This window comes from Ceratotherium simum, chromosome 3 (assembly GCF_057802395.1).
Source record: "Ceratotherium simum simum isolate JZ-2026a chromosome 3, ASM5780239v1, whole genome shotgun sequence".
NCBI lineage: Eukaryota > Metazoa > Chordata > Mammalia > Perissodactyla > Rhinocerotidae > Ceratotherium > Ceratotherium simum.
In genome coordinates, this window is record NC_141902.1 from 45,948,151 (window position 1) to 45,966,952 (window position 18,802).

The following is an 18,802-nucleotide window of genomic DNA, read 5'->3' on the forward strand; positions in this document are numbered from 1 at the left end:
TATAGTAATCAAAACAGCATGATACTGGCACAAAAACGGACACCCAGATCAATGGAAAAGAATCGAGAGCGCAGAAATAAACCCACACATCTATGGACAGCTAATTTTCAACAAGGGACTCAAGAACATACAGTGGAAAAAGGAAAGTCTCTTCAATAAATGGTGTTGGGAAAACTGAACAGCCATATGCAAAGAATGAAAGTAGACCATTATCTTACACCATACATTAAAATTAACTCAAAATGGATTAAAGACTTGAATGTAAGACCTGAAACCATGAAAATTCTAGAAGAAAACATAGGCAGTATGCTCTTCGACATCGGTCTTAGCAGCATATTTTCCAGCACCGTGTCTGACTGGGCAAGGGAAACAATAGAAAAAATAAACAAATGGGAGTACATCAAACTAAAAAGCTTCTGCACAGCAAAGGAAACCATCAACAAACCGAAAAAACAACCTAACAATTGGGAGAAGATATTTGCAAACCATATTTGATAAGGGGTTAATATCCAAAATATATAAACAACTCATACAGCTCAACAACAAAAAAACTAACAACCCAATTAAAAAATGGGCAAAAGATCTGAACAGACATTTCTCCAAAGATATACAGCACATGAAAAGATGTTCAACATCACTAACTATCACGGAAATGCAAATCAAAACTACAATGAGGTATCACCTCAGTCCCATCAGAATGGCTATAATTAACAAGACAAGAAATAACAAGTGTTGGAGAGGATGTGGAGAGAAGGGAACCCTCATACACTGCTGGAGGGAGTGCAAACTGGTGCAGCCACTATGGAAAACGTATGGAGATTCCTCAAAAAATTAAGAATAGAACTACCATACGATCCAGCTATTCCACTGCTGGGTATTTATCCAAAGAACATGAAAACATGAATGCGTAAAGATACATGCACCCCTATGTTCATTGCTGCATTATTCACAATAGCCAAGACTTGGAAGCAACCTAGGTGCCCATCAATGGATGAATGGATAAAAAAGATGTGGTATAAATGCACAATGGAATACTACTCAGCCATAAAATAGGATGAAATCTGGCCATTTGCAACAACATGGATAGACCTTGAGATTATTATGCTAAGCGAAGTAAGTCAAAGGGAGAAAGTTGAATACCATATGATCTCATTCATAAATAGAAGATAAAAACAACAACAAACAAACACATAGAGACAGAGATTAGCAGATGGTTAGCAGAGGGGAAGGGGGGAAGGAGGAGGGCGAAAGGGGTGATTTGCTCATGTGTGTGGTGTTGGGTGGTAATTAGTCTTTGGGTGGTGAACATGATGTAATCTACACAGAAATCCAAATATAATGATGTACACTTGAAATTTATATAATGTTATAAACCAATGTTACCTCAATTTAAAAAAATGGATTGCTTAATGAAGTACAATACCAAGTAAACTTAAAAAATTTGTCGGCAAAAAAAAAAGAACATTTGACTTGCCAACAGCAACACTGCAAGCTGGAAGACAAAGGAGCAGTGCCTTCAAAATTCTATCTAGAATTCTGTATCCAAACAAATTATTGGTCAAGTGTGAAATAAGAATATTTCCAGACCTTCAAAGTCTCAAAAAAAACTTACCTCCTATCTACCGTCCTTTAGGAAGTTACTAGAGAAAGTTCCCTCCAAATAGGAGAGTGAAAAAAAATTACAGAAGACACAGGATCCAGGAAAGAGAGGCGAAGGGTATCCCCAGGCCTGAGAGCAGCTAGTCCAGATTGGAGCAGAAGGATAAAAGGAAGCATAGTGGAAAAAAGGAAATTACATCATCTGACGGATTTCACCGTGAGGAACACTGTATTTAGAGGCTGTTGGCACGTGAGGAAAGACCTACAAATAGAAACTATAAAAATGAAGCAAATGGGCAGGGAGGCAATTAAAGTTCCAGGAAAAACAAACATTTGTTCAAGAGTTTGTTCATAGTGTATTACTTGGCTTATCAGTGGTATATTATGGGCAGAATAATGTGTGCCCTGAATATTGATTTAACCAGAAATTGTGATAATGGAAAAATGGGAGAGAGCTTAATCCACATCTAGCACAATAGGAAATCAATAAATAATGCCTAAAAATGTTGAATCAAAAGATAGACATATAAGCATTTAATTTAGAAATATGGAGATAAGAAGAAACACCTACAAGGGATAAAAGTGTCTACCTCTGGGTGGTAAGCTGGTGGCAAAGGGTGAGGATGGGTAAGGGGAATAGCAGTGTTCTTCATTTAAAAGCCTTTCAGTACTGTTTAATTCTTAAACTATGTGTGTGTGTAATTTTTTTTTTTTAATTAAGGAAAAGAGTGCTCTCCGAAATCACATAGATTTGGATTTGAATCTTGGAGCAACTGTGTTGCTACCTGTGGGATCTTGGGCAAATTATTTTAAGCTTCTGAAGGCTCCATTTCCTCAAGTGTGGTATGAGGCAAATACTTTATTACCATTCACATTTCGGTAGGATTCCTTGGAAACTTAAGTCAGATAATGCAGGTCCAATGCCTGACACATAGCAAGCCCTCAGTAAACATTTTCTGCTTCCTCTAGTTACCTGGTACCCTATGTTCCTCTCTGGACACCTTGACCTCTCACCCTTCATCAGCCACTTAATCCCAGTGTGGACTGAAGTCTCCCAGGTGTGATTGACCACACCTCTAATGTGGAACAGAAGGTTTGATCCTTGTTAAATAAAAATGAGCAGGTGACCCATGACCTAAAATACCGTTCCTTTGAGGAGTGGTTCTGGTGATTAGGAAACACTCTTTCTCCTATGGGAAAGGAAAACTGGAGTCCCCCCGCAGTCCTCTCAGCCACTGGTGAGTGAAAATTTAGGTGAGAACCAGTATCTCAGAAGGCTCCCAGTTGGTGTCCACAAACATTTCCAGCCTAGAGCCTTAATCCCTTCTGCTGGTGTAATGAGATCCCTCAGCTTATGATGAAAACTGAGCCCATAGTATTGTGACTATGAGCCGGGCTACCTGCCACCTGCAGGTGACAGCTGCACCTGTGAGGCTGGCCAGCTGCCCACATACCCAGGACACCTGCGGCCTCCTGCGCCCTAATCCCCGCCCTTATGCTGATGTCCCAGCCATTACCTGTTGAACAGCGAACTTAAGGGTTTCCTGGTGGAGGTTATTCTTTCACTGCAATGATTGCATATATGCAAAGCGCAGGTCGGGCACTGTGGGTGACAGAGAGAGATATTTTTTTTTTTTTTTAAAGATTTTATTTATTCATTTTTTTCCCCCCAAAGTCCCAGCAGATAGTTGTATGTCATAGGTTCACATCCTTCTAGTTGCTGTATGTGGGACTCGGCCTCGCGCTGGACGGAGAAGTGGTGCCTTGGGGCGCGCCCGGGATCTGAACCCGGGCCGCCAGCATCAGAGCGCGCGCACTTAACCGCTAAGCCACGGAGCCGGCCCTAGAGAGAGATATTTGGCCTCAAATGAGTTTATAATCTAATGGGGGAGATAGATTTTCACCACCTATTAGACAAAGAAATGAACTAAGAGGGCTAAATGATTGTGGGCTGCATATGGAATAAGTAAGGTCTTGGGTTTACACACTGGAATGCTACTTTGTAGCTTCTCATACAGGCCTGGGAGCAGGTAAGCCCCAGGTCCGGGGGTTATTTTTAAGTGAAAGTAAGTGTTCTTCAAATATTCGTGATGTTTTATTCCTGGAGCGGCAGTGAGGGACAGCAGTGTGGGGGGCGAGGGTGATCTCTGAAAAGCTGACCATCCTTCCTGAGAATAGTGCCTTATGGACAGGGTGACCCTACAATTCATTATCCAAACAGGGACACTTGAGAGTGAAGGGAGTGTGATTAATAAGCACATCAGGACAACGGGCATAAAGCAGGATTGGCCCCGGGAAACCAGACTTAACGGTCTCCCGGCACTTAGAGGCACATGGTAATGATGAAAGGGAGTAGATTCCATGACCTTTGGACCTAGGGAGCTTAATCAGAGAACAGATTCCCACTCTCAGAATGTCTGCATTCATGAGAGTTCATGCAAGTTCAAAAGGCTTCCCAGGGCAATTCTCCCAAGCACCCCGGTTAAGAACCGCTGGCCTGAGGCCCTGGTCCCTCTCTACACATTTCCTCCTCAGAAAGTCTGCTCAAGGGGCCCAGCTTTTACCAGTGACAGTATCTGCCCACCTCTCTGGTTAGGACTCCTGAAAGAGCTTCAGCATCTGAATTTTGACCAAGGAGCTACCTAAAAATGAAAGGCATATATGCTGCTCCCCTGGACCCTTGGCTCCTCTCGCATGGAAACCAATTCAAGGTTTGTTTTGGTTTGGTTTCTAACTTCCGCATCAAAGGCCCTCCCCCTTATCAGAGAACTGCCAGCCTCTCTCTCAGAACAGTTCTTTTCAAAGAAGAAATCTTATTCCAATGTTATTCCAATGTTATTCCAAATTCACAATGATTGCACAGAGTGGGAAATAATGTAGAACATGCTTTTTAGAGCATTTGCTCTTTTAAGCAAGTTGCTGTTCAATCAAAGAGATAAACATTTGATGTGAGAGGAGAGTCCTAGTTACCTAGCACTTTTACCCCATTCCATTCTGTTTTCTCTTAAAGGTCGCAGAGTTACCGAATTTGCAAGTTAAAATTATATTTATTTATTTAGCTTTTTCTCCAACCAGGCTGTGATCTCCTGGAGGACATAAATGGCCTTATTAATACTGTACAAAATATCATTAAAATTACCACAGATTTGGACGTATTTGTAGGGGCCTCCTGAGTGATGATGGTTGAATGGAAAGCAAGCTGGTCCTAACCCCACCTCTCTCGCTGACACAAGTTCTCCTTTCGATTCTTACACTCAAAATAGCTTTTTCTGTGTGATTTTTATTTATAGCAAAGCATATTCCTCCCAGGCTACCTGAGACAACTGGGAGCCAGCTTGCTCCTTTTCTTCCCCTTCCCATCCCACTGGGACAGTTTCATTGTCTTGGTTCAGCTCTACCTGGTCTTGTGACCTCCAGGTCTACCTGTTAAGTGAGGGCATGATCTAGAGTCTTCTCTCCAGTCCCCCTAGGCTCTGACAGTATTGCTCTTTAATGACTCTGTGGAAAATTATTCTCTCTCTCCTTGCACTGTGTTCCCAGTTGTCTTCTTCATTGTCAGGTGAAGATGGTTATTCAGATTGTGCCAGTCTCTAACAGATCTTTCCCAGGCGGCCCCTCCTTTCTGGCAATTCACTGAGATTCACCAGCCCCATCAAAAAAACAAATAAACACATTATTCTAACTTCAGATTGGATATGGATTAAATGTTGGCATCGCTTAGTTCTGTCAAATTGTCTCACCTTGCCTCTTAAAAATCAAAATGGAAAATCCAAGTCTTTTGGTTATTAAATCAGAGTGCTAGCTATCGCCCCACACTGCATGTGCTGGGGAGGAAGAGGAAGTTATGTGTGTGGGTGACAGAAAAGGTGTGCACTCAGGTGACTTCTTAACCATCATGCATATGTAGAAACATAAAAGCGATTATTAATACGTAAGTACAGGCTCCAGAGATGTTTCAATTTGATCTCCTTCTCCTTCTACCACAGAAACCAAATGATCATGATCATAAAGTGAGACTGGCACTGGGAAATGGCTTGCGAGGAGATGTGTGGAGAGAATTCCTCAAGAGATTTGGAGACATTTGCATTTACGAGTTCTATGCCTCCACTGAAGGCAATATCGGCTTTATGAATTATACAAGAAAAATTGGTGCTGTTGGAAGAGTAAACTACCTACAGAAAGTAAGTACATTAAAAATGAGAGCATATATAGCCAGTTTTCAGAACATGGAGATTTCTTAAAAAGTATATCATGGTGATGTTATTATTGGAATTTCATGCCGCATAAGAGCCATGCCCCATTCTTATCACCAAGAGAGGCTTTGCTCATTCTCTGTGACAATGACCTCCAAAAGACAGGGTGCTCGAATTTAAAAACTTTAATTTCTATGAATAACAACCCATTATGCCTTTGTCATCTCCAACTTATGTGAAGTCTTCATGATGCCATTTATACTTGTATATGATAAAACACCTAAAGGTTTCTTAAGTTCACTGTATACTGTGAGACATCATATTTCCCCTTCATCATGCTGTGCATCATAACCATATATATATATATATGATTTTTTATATATACAGTGCAGGGCCCTACCCTCCGAGCTTTGGATTCAGTTGTTCTGAGGTGAGGCCCAGTCACTGGTGTTTTTTAAAAGCTGTTTAGCCAGGGTTAAGAACCACTGTCTAGAGCCAGCCCCATGGCTTAGCGGTTAAGTGCGCGCGCTCCACTGCTGGCGGCCCGGGTTCGGATCCCGGGCGCGCACCGACGCACTGGACGCACTGGCCGCATCCCACATACAGCAACTAGAAGGATGTGCAGCTATGACATACAACTATCTGCTGGGGCTTCGGGGGAAAATAAATAAATAAATAAAATCTTAAAAAAAAAAAAAGAACCACTGTCTAGACCTTCGAGAGAACTGGGATGCACCCCAAATCTAGGATCTTGTGAACATTTGTGTTCACCTAATAACTCTACCAGAAAGATATTTCTTATTTTTTAATTGAGATATAATTGACATATTATTTTTGTATAATTTTAATAATATATTATTTTATATATTATATATATTTTATATAATTTTCATAATATATTAATTTCAAGTGTACAACATGACTCAATATTTGTATATGTTGCAAAATGATCACCATAATAAGTCTAGTGAACATCCGTCGCCTCACATAGTTACACAATTTTTTTCTCTTGTGATGAGAACTTTTAAGATCTACTCTCTTAGCAACTTTCAAATATACAATACAGTGTTATTCACTATAGTCACCATGCTGTACATTACAGCCCCAGGAGTTATTTGTTTTTTAACTGGAAGTTTGTACCTTTTGGACACCTTTACCCATTTCACCCACCCCCCACCTTCAGCCTCTGGCAACCACCAATCTTGTCTTTGTATCTATGAGTTCCTTTTTTCTTTTTTTTAGATTCCACATATAAGTGAGATCATCCGGTATTTGTGTTTCTCTGTCTGACTCATTTCACTTAGCATAATGCCCTCAAGGTCCATCTATGTTGTCACAAACGGCAAGATTTCCTTCTTTTTATGGCTGATTAATATTCCATTATATATATGTATATATATATATACATGCCACAACTTCTTTATCCATTCATCCATCAGTAGACACTTAGGTTGTTTCCATATCTTGGCTATTGTAAATAATTCTGCTATGAACATGGGAGTGCAGATATCTTTTCAAGTTAGTGTTTTCATTTTCTTTGGATAAAGACCCAGAAGTGGAATTGCTGGATCATATGCTAGTTCCATTTTTAATTTTTTGAGGAACCTCCATGCTGTTTTCCATAGTGGCTGCACCAATTTACATTCCCACTAAGAGCGCACAAGGGTTCCCTTTTCTCCACATCCTCACCAACACGTTGTTGCTTATCTTTTTGATGATCGTCCTTCTAACAGGTGTGAGGTGATAGCTCATTGTGGTTTTGATTTGCATTTCTTTAGTGTATTAGTGATGTTGAGCACCTTTTCATCTATCTGTTGGCCATCTGTATATCTTCTTTGGAAAAATGTCTATTAAGATCCTTTGCCCATTTTTTAATCGGATTGTTTGTGTTTTTTTGCTATTGAGTTGTACGAGTTCTTTATATATTTTGGATATTAATCCCTTATCAGATATATGGTTGATATTTCTAATTTTTAAGCTAGCTCACATCGTGGTCTCTTTTCCCTTTCAGTCATTTTATCGCCCGGGGTCTCCAGACAATTTCTTTGCCTTTTTTGTGCTCAAGCAGTCAGTCTTCCAGGTGACCACCTATTATGCAAAATTCCAGGAATATTTAGCAAATGCTGAGCCTGCACTGGCTTGAGCAGTCACTGTTGTCAACATGCCTCTGGCAGCCCCTCCTGCCTGGCCGTGAAACAGCCACACCAGAGCTCCGGAGTAACCTGCGTCCACAGAGGCTGACCAGCAGAGTACAGAGGACAGTAATCTATGTGCATAGGAGGACTGACTTTAGAGATCAAATTGCAGCACCATCACATACTAGCTGAGTGACCCTAGGCAAGTCACTTTATGTTCCTTAGGCCTCAATTTCACCATCTGTAAAACAGAGATAAAAGAGAAAATATAGAGCCCAGTAGCTGGCCCAAACTCAGTGTTGTTAAGGGAAAAGGGTTGTTGACAGTATTAAATTAAATAGTTATGAAAAAGCCCTTAGAAAATATAGCCTAATGCCTGTCATACAATCGCCTTGAATAATTGTTAGCTATAATAATTATTATCATCCCATTCCTTATATTCTGGCCTGGTCTCAAGGCATTCTCTGACAATAACCACCAAACCTACACTATACAGGTCCCTCCACTGTCCTCCACACCTGTGCTGTCCAATACGGTAGCCACTAGCTACATGTCACTATTTAAATTTAAATTATGTCAATAAAATTTTTAATTCAGCTCTTCAGTCAAACTAGCCACATTTCAAGTGCTCAATAGCCATGTGTGTTTAGTGATTACCATGTTGAGCAGTACAGATATTGCAGAAAATTCTACTTGACAGCACTGCTGCAGACTGAAAATCAATTTCCCACTCCCCACTGGACCTGCTATGGAGAGGGTTAGTCTTCTCTAGTTAGCTTCAGTCCAACTTGTAGTAGCCTAAACCTTGGAGACCCAGGCTACATGCAGTTCAGAACAAGAGAGGGCAGAAAGCTGAGTTGAGGCATGATGCATGCTATCTGTGTTGTTACTCTTGACCCTCAGAAAGACGAGTTGCAAGGAAACTTGTTTTAAACCAAACCTGAGGACCTTAGAAGTTGGTGCTGTATATTACTAGTTTTTGGTTCTCATCCATTGATTGCCATGTTTTATTGTCAGCTTTTCTGCTTTAAACAAAACCATATTTTTCAAAAAATTTTTTAAAAAAGGAAGAAGATGCCCCTTCAATTGATGTGGAAAGAAGCATTGGATACCACCCCCAAATTTTTTACATTCTTGCAAATAAACAAGATCTACGTTTGTTAACTATGAATGCTACTTGGTTTTTAATGGTTATTTGCTCTTATCAAAGCATATGATTGGTTAACTTATCATATAGACTTGAATACAAATTTGAAATGGACAGTAATCATGGCTAATAATTACATCTAAATACTGTCATATTTGCATTTTTCTGTCAATAGAGAAAATAATGTGCTTATTGCTCTTACTGAATTACATAAATTGAAATTCTCGTGCCATTGAATTGTAGTATATATGAGATATGATGGAGTTTTAATAATTTTATAGCCATGGGCATGAAATAATTATACTATTGATCCTTAAATATATTGAGAATGTGTCCCTGGAAGTGGGAAGCATCTAACAGTGGCATATTAAGGTTATACAAGATTTTAAAAACCCACTTGTGATTTGTCCACCAAAATACATGTATGAGAATGGTCATAACAGCTTTAGTTTTAATAGTCCAAAACTAGAAACAATCCAAATGCCCATTAACAGGAGAACAGATAAATAAATTCTGATATATTCATACAAGGAAAATTGCATAGCAATAAAAAATAAGCCACTGAAACAAATACCAACATGGATGTATGAACATCACAGACATTATGTTGAATGAAAGAAGCAGATACAGAGGCATATATTTATTTCATTTATTTGAAGTTTAAGACTTACTGATAGTGATAAAATTCAGAGTAGTGGTTACCTTGACAGAAAGGGGCAGGAGGAAACATCTTAAGGTAATGAAAATGTTTAATATCTTGATCTGGGTGGTACTTAACGTGGGTGTATACATATGTAAAAACTCATCAAGCTGTACAGTTAAGATATGTGTACTTTGTATCCTTTATGTGTGCTATACCACAATAAAAAGGAAAAAAATTGTGAAAGAATATGTGCTCAAAATGATATATTTTAATTTTGCTAGAAAGTCATAAATTTTGAGCTGATTAAATATGATGTGGAGAAAGATGAACCTGTCCGAGATGGAAATGGATATTGCGTCAAAGTTCCCAAAGGTACAGTGGATTTTTGTTCAGTTAACCTGTGCCTAGCTTTACCTTGACCAAGTGACTGTTAAGAACTAATATATCGGGGCCAGCCCAGTGGAGTAGTGGTTAAGTTCACGTGCTCTGCTTCGGCGGCCTGGGGTTCAGACGTTTGAATCCCAGGCTGCATCCCACATACAAAGAAATGGAGGAAGATGGACACAGATGTTAGCCCAGGGCCAATCTTCCTCAGCAAAAAGAGGAAGATTGGCAACAGAGTTAGCTCAGGGCCAAGCTTCCTCCCAAAAAAAAAAAAAAAACACCCATAAAAAAAAAAACTAATATATCATTGCTAAAATGAACAGTGTGGTAAAATTTATCAGAGTGGGAAAAAAAGAGCTTTATGTTTGTACTCTCAGAAATAGTTACAGAAATTCCAAAAGGTACTAATTGACCACCACATGTAACATAATTATAGTTTGAAACTTAGCTTACAACTTCTTGATTATGAGATAAGCATTTTGTGGGAAGACATGTAATTATGGTTGTAAAAAATGTAGCTAGTTTTAGGAATTTTTTACCTTTAAGCTTAAACCACTGTGCATTTGTATAATTATGTGTGTAAATCATTATTCAGTAAAAGAGTAACATTAAAAAAATTACAAATGTGTGGCCATGTAGAATAATGTACTCTGTGTGTGTGGCGTGTACATGTGTGTATGTGATGTACATGGATATACATGTACATGTGCCTGGAGAACAACACTTCCTGCAGCCACCTTGTTGCCAGTGGATTGTATGGCATTAGTTTTAAGAGAAGATGAATAATAAAATTTGCCTACTGCTAGCACATAAAATAATAATTTACTTCCATCTGTCTTAGGTGAAGTCGGACTCCTGGTTTGCAGAATCACACCGTATTCACCATTTAGTGGCTATGCTGGAGGAAAGGCTCAGACAGAGAAGAAAAAACTGAGAGATGTCTTTAAGAAAGGAGACCTCTATTTCAACAGTGGAGATCTCTTAATTATTGACCATGAAAATTTCGTCTACTTTCACGACAGAGTTGGAGATACGTTCCGGTTGGTTTCTCTTAATTATTGAGCCAAAAACAAACACCTGCACTTGATTGAGCAACCCCAGATGAAAATAAGGCAGAAAACCTGTGTCTGATTTTTGGAGGCTAAATAGCCTAATCTGTCCAATTCCTCTTGTTTATCCTCAGTTAATACCAGTCATTCTTAGGACGGCCAGGGATTTTCACACAGTTTCCAATCATGAGGGTTTTCTTCAGATAAAATCAAATGCATATTAACGTGGAGCTGATTTTGTTGAAGAGGAGGTGAGGGGTTCCAAGCCCCCAGCTGCTCCCCTCCCTCCCGCTCTCCATCCCCAACCGGGTGATTTCCCACAGAACCCCCAGGTCAGCACAGTGAAGTTGGAAAGTCATTGTAATAGACCGCGAAATTAATTCCCAGCAACAACACGATACTCCAGCCTCATGACCCTTTAATCAGCTTCCTTCCTGTGTAAACTCCCTGAGGCCAGACCCTGTGTCTGCTTGTTCACCCCCAGCTGCTAGCACAGTGCCTGACACATTGCTTTTTGCATGAATGAGTGAAGAGGGAGGGAAGTTGTCTGGCTGTAGTAGAAGGAGCCTGGACCTGAAGGAGGAGAGCTGAGCGCCCAGGCTCTCCTCTGTCCCTGACCAGCCGTGTAATCGAGGCAGGGGATCCTTCTCAACCTCAATTCCTTCACCCATGAAACGAGGATCCCCACGATCCTCAGGGTCCCTTCCATCTCTGATATTCCATGACTCAGCATCCATATCGTTATTTTATGCCACCTTCCTGTTCCTATAAAGATACTTCTGGGAGATCTAAAGAATTTTTAAATGTAAGACAAATTTTAACACTTTATTAAGTGGAAAAGTAGCACCGGGTTGGGCATTAACATAGTTTTCCTGTAAAAGTATATTTTCTTTCTTATTAAAAGCTTTCTCATTGCCGTGAAACCCTGAAATGCAAGTATGAAATTCTATTAAATAGAAGTTCACTTACTGAATTAAATAGCAGCCAAAGTTAGTGAATGAGAAGTGAGAGACCTAAACCCAGCAAAATGTCATTAAGATTTATTTTTGATTTCTAGTGCCTTTCTTAGTCCAAGCCTATATATTTTTTTTTTTTTTTGGTGAGGAAGATCAGCCCTGAGCTAACATCCATGCCAATCCTCCTCTTTTTGCTGAGGAAGACTGGCCCTGAGCTAACATCCCTGCCCATCTTCCTCCACTTTATGTGGGATGCCGCCACAGCATGGCCTGACAAGCGGTGCATCAGTGTGCGCCCGGGATCGGAACCTGGACAGCCAGCAGCGGAGCACGTGCACTTAACCGCTAAGCCATGGGGCCGGCCCCCCAAACCTGTATTTTAAAAGAACAACATTCATTCTGTGTATCTTGTTTCATGTGGCAAGATTGAAATTCCACATTTTATTAGTTAGGTCTTTGCCTTGGTCTTTTTATTCCTCAAGCAGGATGCCTCTCCCATGACTAAGTTGGGGAGTTTGGGGGCCAAGGTAAGGAAGAAAGTGCAGCCACCCCACAGAAGTCTGGAGGAAACACCTGCTCTCTGTCACTGCAACCTGGGCCAGAGACCACCAGTGACCTCTGCTAACCTTGCCTTTTCTTCCAGGTGGAAAGGGGAAAATGTGGCCACCACTGAAGTCGCGGACATAATAGGACTGGTTGATTTTGTCCAAGAAGTCAATGTTTATGGAGTGCCTGTGCCAGGTATATACAAGACATTATAAATCTGTGCCTAAACCCATACAGTAGCTGAACATGATTTTAACCCCAGGGCAAAGTTTGTCATTGCTTTCTCCTGCCGGCTGGGGAATCAAACAACACTTTCAGCCACCTGGGAGTAAGGGGCTTCTGTCTGTTTATGTTCCATTATAAATCAGCCAAGTCAATGTATCTGAACATGACCTTCCTCTGTGGTTCAGCTCCGCAGCTGCTCTTGGGCTCTCAGGTAAGCCAGATCTCTCCGAGATGCAGGGTCCCATGCTGCATTTGGCACATCTGGAGAAAAGATGTGTCACACTGGAGAGCTGGGAAACGGTATCTTGGCCTCTAAGCGAAGAGACGCAAATAAGAGCAACTGCAGTTGCTAGGAGCAAAAATTGAGAAGGGGCTGATTTTGTCCAGACTCCTCTTTTAAAAAGGTTCCTGACCCCAGCCCACCCCCCTGAGTTTCCGAATCATCCCCCAGAGTGTGTCACCAAGCCTTCAGCTGCAGATCTGCCCTGCCAGCAGAGCAGGGAGTGACTTGTTCTGACTTTGGGTCCTGGCTCCAATGCCCACTGGCTATTTGACTTCAGGCAAATCACTAAAATTAGGGATAATACCAACCCTGCAGTTAAGATTGTCAAGAGAATCTATTCTTTTTAATTACATAAATACTAATAATGTACTTATCAAATATATACATGAAGGTTGTCATGAAATAAATCATTTTAATTATAGGTGTCAGAGAGGATTAAAACCTCCAAATTACCGTCCAAATGTAAGGTGCTGGGGGTATTAATATTCCCCCAGAACTCAGCATTTCAGATTCTCAGCTGTATTCAAAATGGAAATCCAAAAGTCCCTTTTTCCCAAGCTGTGATGGTTTCACATGATCTTGTGCTGTCCTTTTATTTTTTAAAGAATAGTCAAGACTTTCTCTTGCCTGTTCCTCTCCAGCCCTGTGACAGTGACACAATGGGAAATGTAGCCACATCTCGGGTCACAGAGTGCGAGGGGTGCAGAACACTTCTCATGTTGGACCCGAGACTAAAATAATAGGCGGGCCCATGTCGTGGTTGTCAGCCTTCATGCCACACTGGGCTCTCACAGACGCCACCTGGAATGTTGCATGCACTTCTAAAGTATGAATTCTAAAAAGGGTAACAACACCAAAGAATGTGTGTGAGAAGGTGACAATCTGGGAAATGGAACGGAAGGCCAGTGCTCTTCAAAGTGGGGTCCCTGGACCAGCAGCAGCAGCATCACCTGGAAGCTTGTTAAAAATGCAATTGCTCAGGCCCACCCCAGACCTAGTGCCTCAGAATCTCTGGGGTGGGGCCCAGGGAGCTGTGTTTTAACAAGCTCTCCAGTGATTCTCCAGTGAAGTCTGACTTTGGGCTGATGAAACTGTTCTAGAACTAGATACTGGTGATAGGTGCACAACATTCTGAATGTACTAAATGCCACTGAATCGTACACATTAAAATTATGAATTTTTTTATTAACACAATTTAAAAAATTAAAATCTGAGAAGCACTGAAGCCTAGTGGTTCCGAAAATCTGGCCCATCATTGGAATCATCTGGGAGACTTTTTAAAGCCCAGATCTAATGGATCAAAACCTCTGATTTGGGACTCAAGAATCTTCTTGTCTTTTTTTTTAATTCCCAAGTGAGTCTAACAGCCAATAAAGTTTAGGAGCCACTGATATAGAACAAAGAAGAAGCGGCTAATGATTTTCAAATGTGTGGAAGACAATCAGGTAGAACAAGGACCAGGTGTGTCTGTGTTGCTCCAGCGAGCAGAACAAAAGCTGATGGATTGAAATGACCAGGGAGCAAGTTTTAGCCTGAGAATTCAACTGTAACTAGAGGGACCAACAATAGAATGGGCTGTCTCTTGAAGTAGCAGACGTCCCACCGACTGGGGTACGTAAAGAGGCTGGATGTCCACTGGGGATCCTGTGAGAATTCTTGCAGCAGTGAAAGATTAGAGATGGACTCGAAAGTCTCGCCCAGCTTTCAGATGCTGTGATTCTCAATGCCACGCGTGCTGCTGGCTGGCCTCCCACGCACAGAGACCAGCCCCATTCCAGCCTAGAAATGCAGCAGGTCTATCTAGAGTAGGGCACCAGCAGGGTGATTCTCAGTACTAGAGGGTTGAGCAAGGCCTTCACAGACCTCAGCTTTGGACCAGCAGGGTTTGGGCTTAGAATGGAGTTGCTTTTTCTAGATGTCACACCAGAACTGCCCAACTACTCTCTAGAACTTTCTATTCTCAACAGAACTTTCTGCAATGATGAAAACATTCTCTATTTGCCCTGTCCAGTGTGGTAGCCAATAACCTGCACATGGCTATTGAGCACTTGAAATGGGGCTAGTGCAACTGAGGAATTGAATTTTTCATTTTACTTAATTATAATTAATTTTAATAGCCACATGTGACCATGGCTACTATATTGGACAGTACAGCTCTAGGGAACTCCTGGCCAGAACTGCTGCAGACTGGAACCTTCCCCTTGGAGCTGAACTAGCCCCAAACCAACCTCTGGGGTTCAGGGCAGAGGCCTGAGACCCAACAGGCCCATTCGTGTCTCACTTGGGCATTGCCTCTGCCAGAGCAAGAAGCAAGAAACCAGTCAATGCTGAAGATTTCTGTTGCATCAGCCTCTGCCTTAATTCTACAAGAAGCTTATTGGAGACATTTGTGATTCCTGAGACACTGTGCCTTCGAGAGAGCTACCAGGGACCCCCTAGAGAAAAAGGGTCCGGTGCCCTGCCTTTCTCCCTCTGATAATAGGCAAATCATATAAGGGTGCATTTCCTTTTAATTTTTCCTCTTGTTTTCTGCCTTTTTTAGAGCCATAGGTAAACACACAATCACCATGGGAGAGATTTTGAAACCTGGGGCCCAGGTGATGAAGGGCGGCTCCTTCCCTCTCTCTGATTACAGCTAAGTAGTTCAGGGAAGTGGCCCTGAACTCCCACTGGGTCTGCTGGATCAGGTAGAAGATGTATTAAGACCTAATTACTACTGTCTTCACAAGAAAACAGTGGTAATTGTTCTAAACACCTCTCCACTTACGGCCCTGCCTGACGGGGAACAAAGAGCCGTTAGGATGCGTTTTCTGTGTGGAGAGCACAGCCTCTTGGGATTAGAGGGCATCAATGGGAGGGCATCCAGCAGCTCACCCTTGTACCTCGCCTTCACCCTCCTGTCCTGCAGCTTCTCTGAAGCGCAGAGAGGCAAAACTGTTAGGAACCTTGATTACATAAGTCAGTCTCAAAGGTGGTGTTGGTGCCTGGAAGTGCAACAGACTTGACATTGCAACCTAACCAACAGCCTGAGCTCAGTTATTCCTGACAGTGGAGCAAGGACTTTTCACTGGAGTCAAAAAAAAAATTCATTAGCGACCAGTTCAACCTATTTCCCGCTTGGGTGTTTTCATCCAGACTGCTAAGAAGGATGATGGTTACAAGCACAGGGTCTGGAGCCAATCTGTCTCAATTCAATTTCTGACCCTGCCTGGTATTTACTGCAGGAACTTGGACAAGTCTCTTAATGTCTTCAAGCCTCAGTTTCTTCATCTGTAAAATGGAGATAACATTGTAACAATAACTTCATAAGGTGGTTGTAAGAGTTAAATGAGATAGTCTGTAAAACACACTTAGTATAGGGCCTGGCATATAATAAAGATTCAATCAAAATAGAGCTATTATTACTATTGTTATTATATTCACTTTAGAATAACTTCAACATATATTTGAAAAAAAATTCCAACTATCCAAAAGAAACCCATGCTATAATGTTGTCTCAGTCCACTCTTCTTTGAACTAGCAAAGCATCATAAATAAAATAAATAGCTATAACACATCTAATTTTTTCTCACTTTATTTCTAGGTCATGAGGGTCGAATTGGCATGGCCTCGATCAAAATGAAGGAAGACTGTGAATTTGATGGAAAGAGATTCTTTAAGCATGTTGCCGATTACCTGCCCAGTTATGCAAGGCCCAGGTTTCTAAGAATACAGGTGAGACCTCTTGTTATCAAGTTCAATTATCCTCTCTCAGAGACCCTTGTCTCTTAAGAAGGAACTCCCCTTCTACCATGGTGACCACGTTGGCCAAATTTTCACTACCCTTTCCAGGAAGCTCAATAAGGAAGAAGATATATCAGAAAATATAGCTAGCAGAAACCAAATCCTGATCCCTTTCTCTCTAAAATGACAGGCCGGTTCATTTGGCAATCATATTAGCAAATAACTCACAGTCTGTATTTGATTAGGTGTGACAGACACTTAAACTAGAAATGCTCTTACCCTCTTATTTGTTGTTTCCAGTTTTAAAGAATGGAAAAATCCACAGAAGTCCTATGCCTTTCTACGGTGTGAAATTTAACTGGGCATCATTAGCAAATTGGAAGTACCAAAGGCTTAACTATCACCACCAGAGGGATTTTTATTTTTTCCCTCAAATGTTAACCCCTTAGTTTAGTACTCTCACTTTTGAACTTTGAGCTCTATGATTCTGTAGCTGAAGACTTGAGAAAAGAGTGTAGCTGAGGTTACAGGGGTATTTCTACTGATGTTCATAAAGCACCTACACTTGCTTTACAATGAGATGGTTGAGAAACATGAAAATTGAGGTATCCTCAGATCATCCCCTATTAGTTGAAGGAAAAACAAATCTAACAGACAAATCTGAAAAACTAGTCTAATGGACAAACTGGCTGAAAAACCAGAGTTGTCTGTCTGTAGATGATCCCTAGGCCCACCCCAACATTACTCGGGATAGCCCAGTAATAGCTGAAGCTCACCAGGCAACGGACTCCTCTGCTCCGTAGTCCACTGTCAACAGCCCCTCTCTCCCCACAGGTGACCTTAAAGCTTTAAGGTCATGAAAAATACCTCCACAGAGGGCTGCCTGAAAACAGGATGTATTGGTATCATACAAAACTTGCTTTCACAGCTTTCAAAGGAGCCGGAGATACCAATGGGTTGCCAGTCCCCCTGCCCCACCCCTTCCCCTTGCCCTGCACCTTAATCTGTTTGCAAAACACTACAACAATGTGGATCGTTTGATGTTTTTCAGGACACCATTGAGATCACTGGAACTTTTAAACACCGAAAGGTGACCCTCATGGAGGAGGGCTTTAACCCTGCAGTCGTCAAAGATGCCTTGTATTTCTTGGATGACAAAGCAGAAATGTACGTGCCTATGACTGAGGACATTTACAATGCCATAAATGGTAAAAGTCTGAAACTCTGAATATTCCCAGGAGGATAACTCATAATATTTCCAGAAAGAAACTGACTCTGCCTAGAACAGCCACTTACTATAATCCAACTTTAATTTGATTGAAGATTGTGAGGTGCAATTTTTTTATGCATACGAATAAGAGGAGACTTTTTTTTAATTACGCCTGAACCTTTGCAAGTGAAAAGATTCAGAGATAATTATTTTTCAATTTGCACCTACTGTTTGTGTTTGCAAACTAAGCTTGTTAGAGGAAGGGCATTATTTTTTTAAATTATAATAAAATAGATGAACACCAACACATGAGATGGCACTATCTCTTTCCTGACTTTATTCGAAATGCAAAAATTGAGCCTGACAGCCTCATTGGTAACTTTCCACAGGTGCCCCACTCAGAATGATAATGGCGTTCCAGGTAAAAAATGGCAAGCAGTTGGGAGGTGAGGGGGGTGGGTCACCATGAACAACCCAATGAGAGTCCAGCTCCAGTGTAAGGCCAACTCTCCCCACCTAATAGCATCCTGGCCACTGTCTACAAGCAGCGTTATCCAATAAGTGATAATACCACTTACGGTCTTTGAAGGAGCCTAAGTCTGTAGCATCAGAATTCTATGCATGAAAGGTGTTCAGTAAATATTTTTTAGCTATATCAGGGGTTGCGAAATCAAGTGTCTTCAGGATTCACATTGGTAATGTCAATGAG

General features: G+C 41.2%; 1 protein-coding gene across 1 annotated transcript in view; it reads left to right on the forward strand.

Moving 5' to 3' along the window:
• The window catches only part of SLC27A2 (solute carrier family 27 member 2), a 43,760-nt gene extending 25,367 nt beyond the window's left edge, over positions 1–18,393 (forward strand). Inside the window, exons 5-10 of the mRNA XM_004421563.3 lie at positions 5,586–5,780; positions 9,999–10,089; positions 10,943–11,141; positions 12,750–12,847; positions 16,744–16,874; positions 17,935–18,393. Of these exons, the coding sequence (XP_004421620.2) occupies positions 5,586–5,780; positions 9,999–10,089; positions 10,943–11,141; positions 12,750–12,847; positions 16,744–16,874; positions 17,935–18,111 (891 nt within the window). The 3' untranslated portion in view covers positions 18,112–18,393. The remainder of the gene's footprint in view (positions 1–5,585; positions 5,781–9,998; positions 10,090–10,942; positions 11,142–12,749; positions 12,848–16,743; positions 16,875–17,934) is intronic.
• Positions 18,394–18,802: the final 409 nt, after the last annotated feature.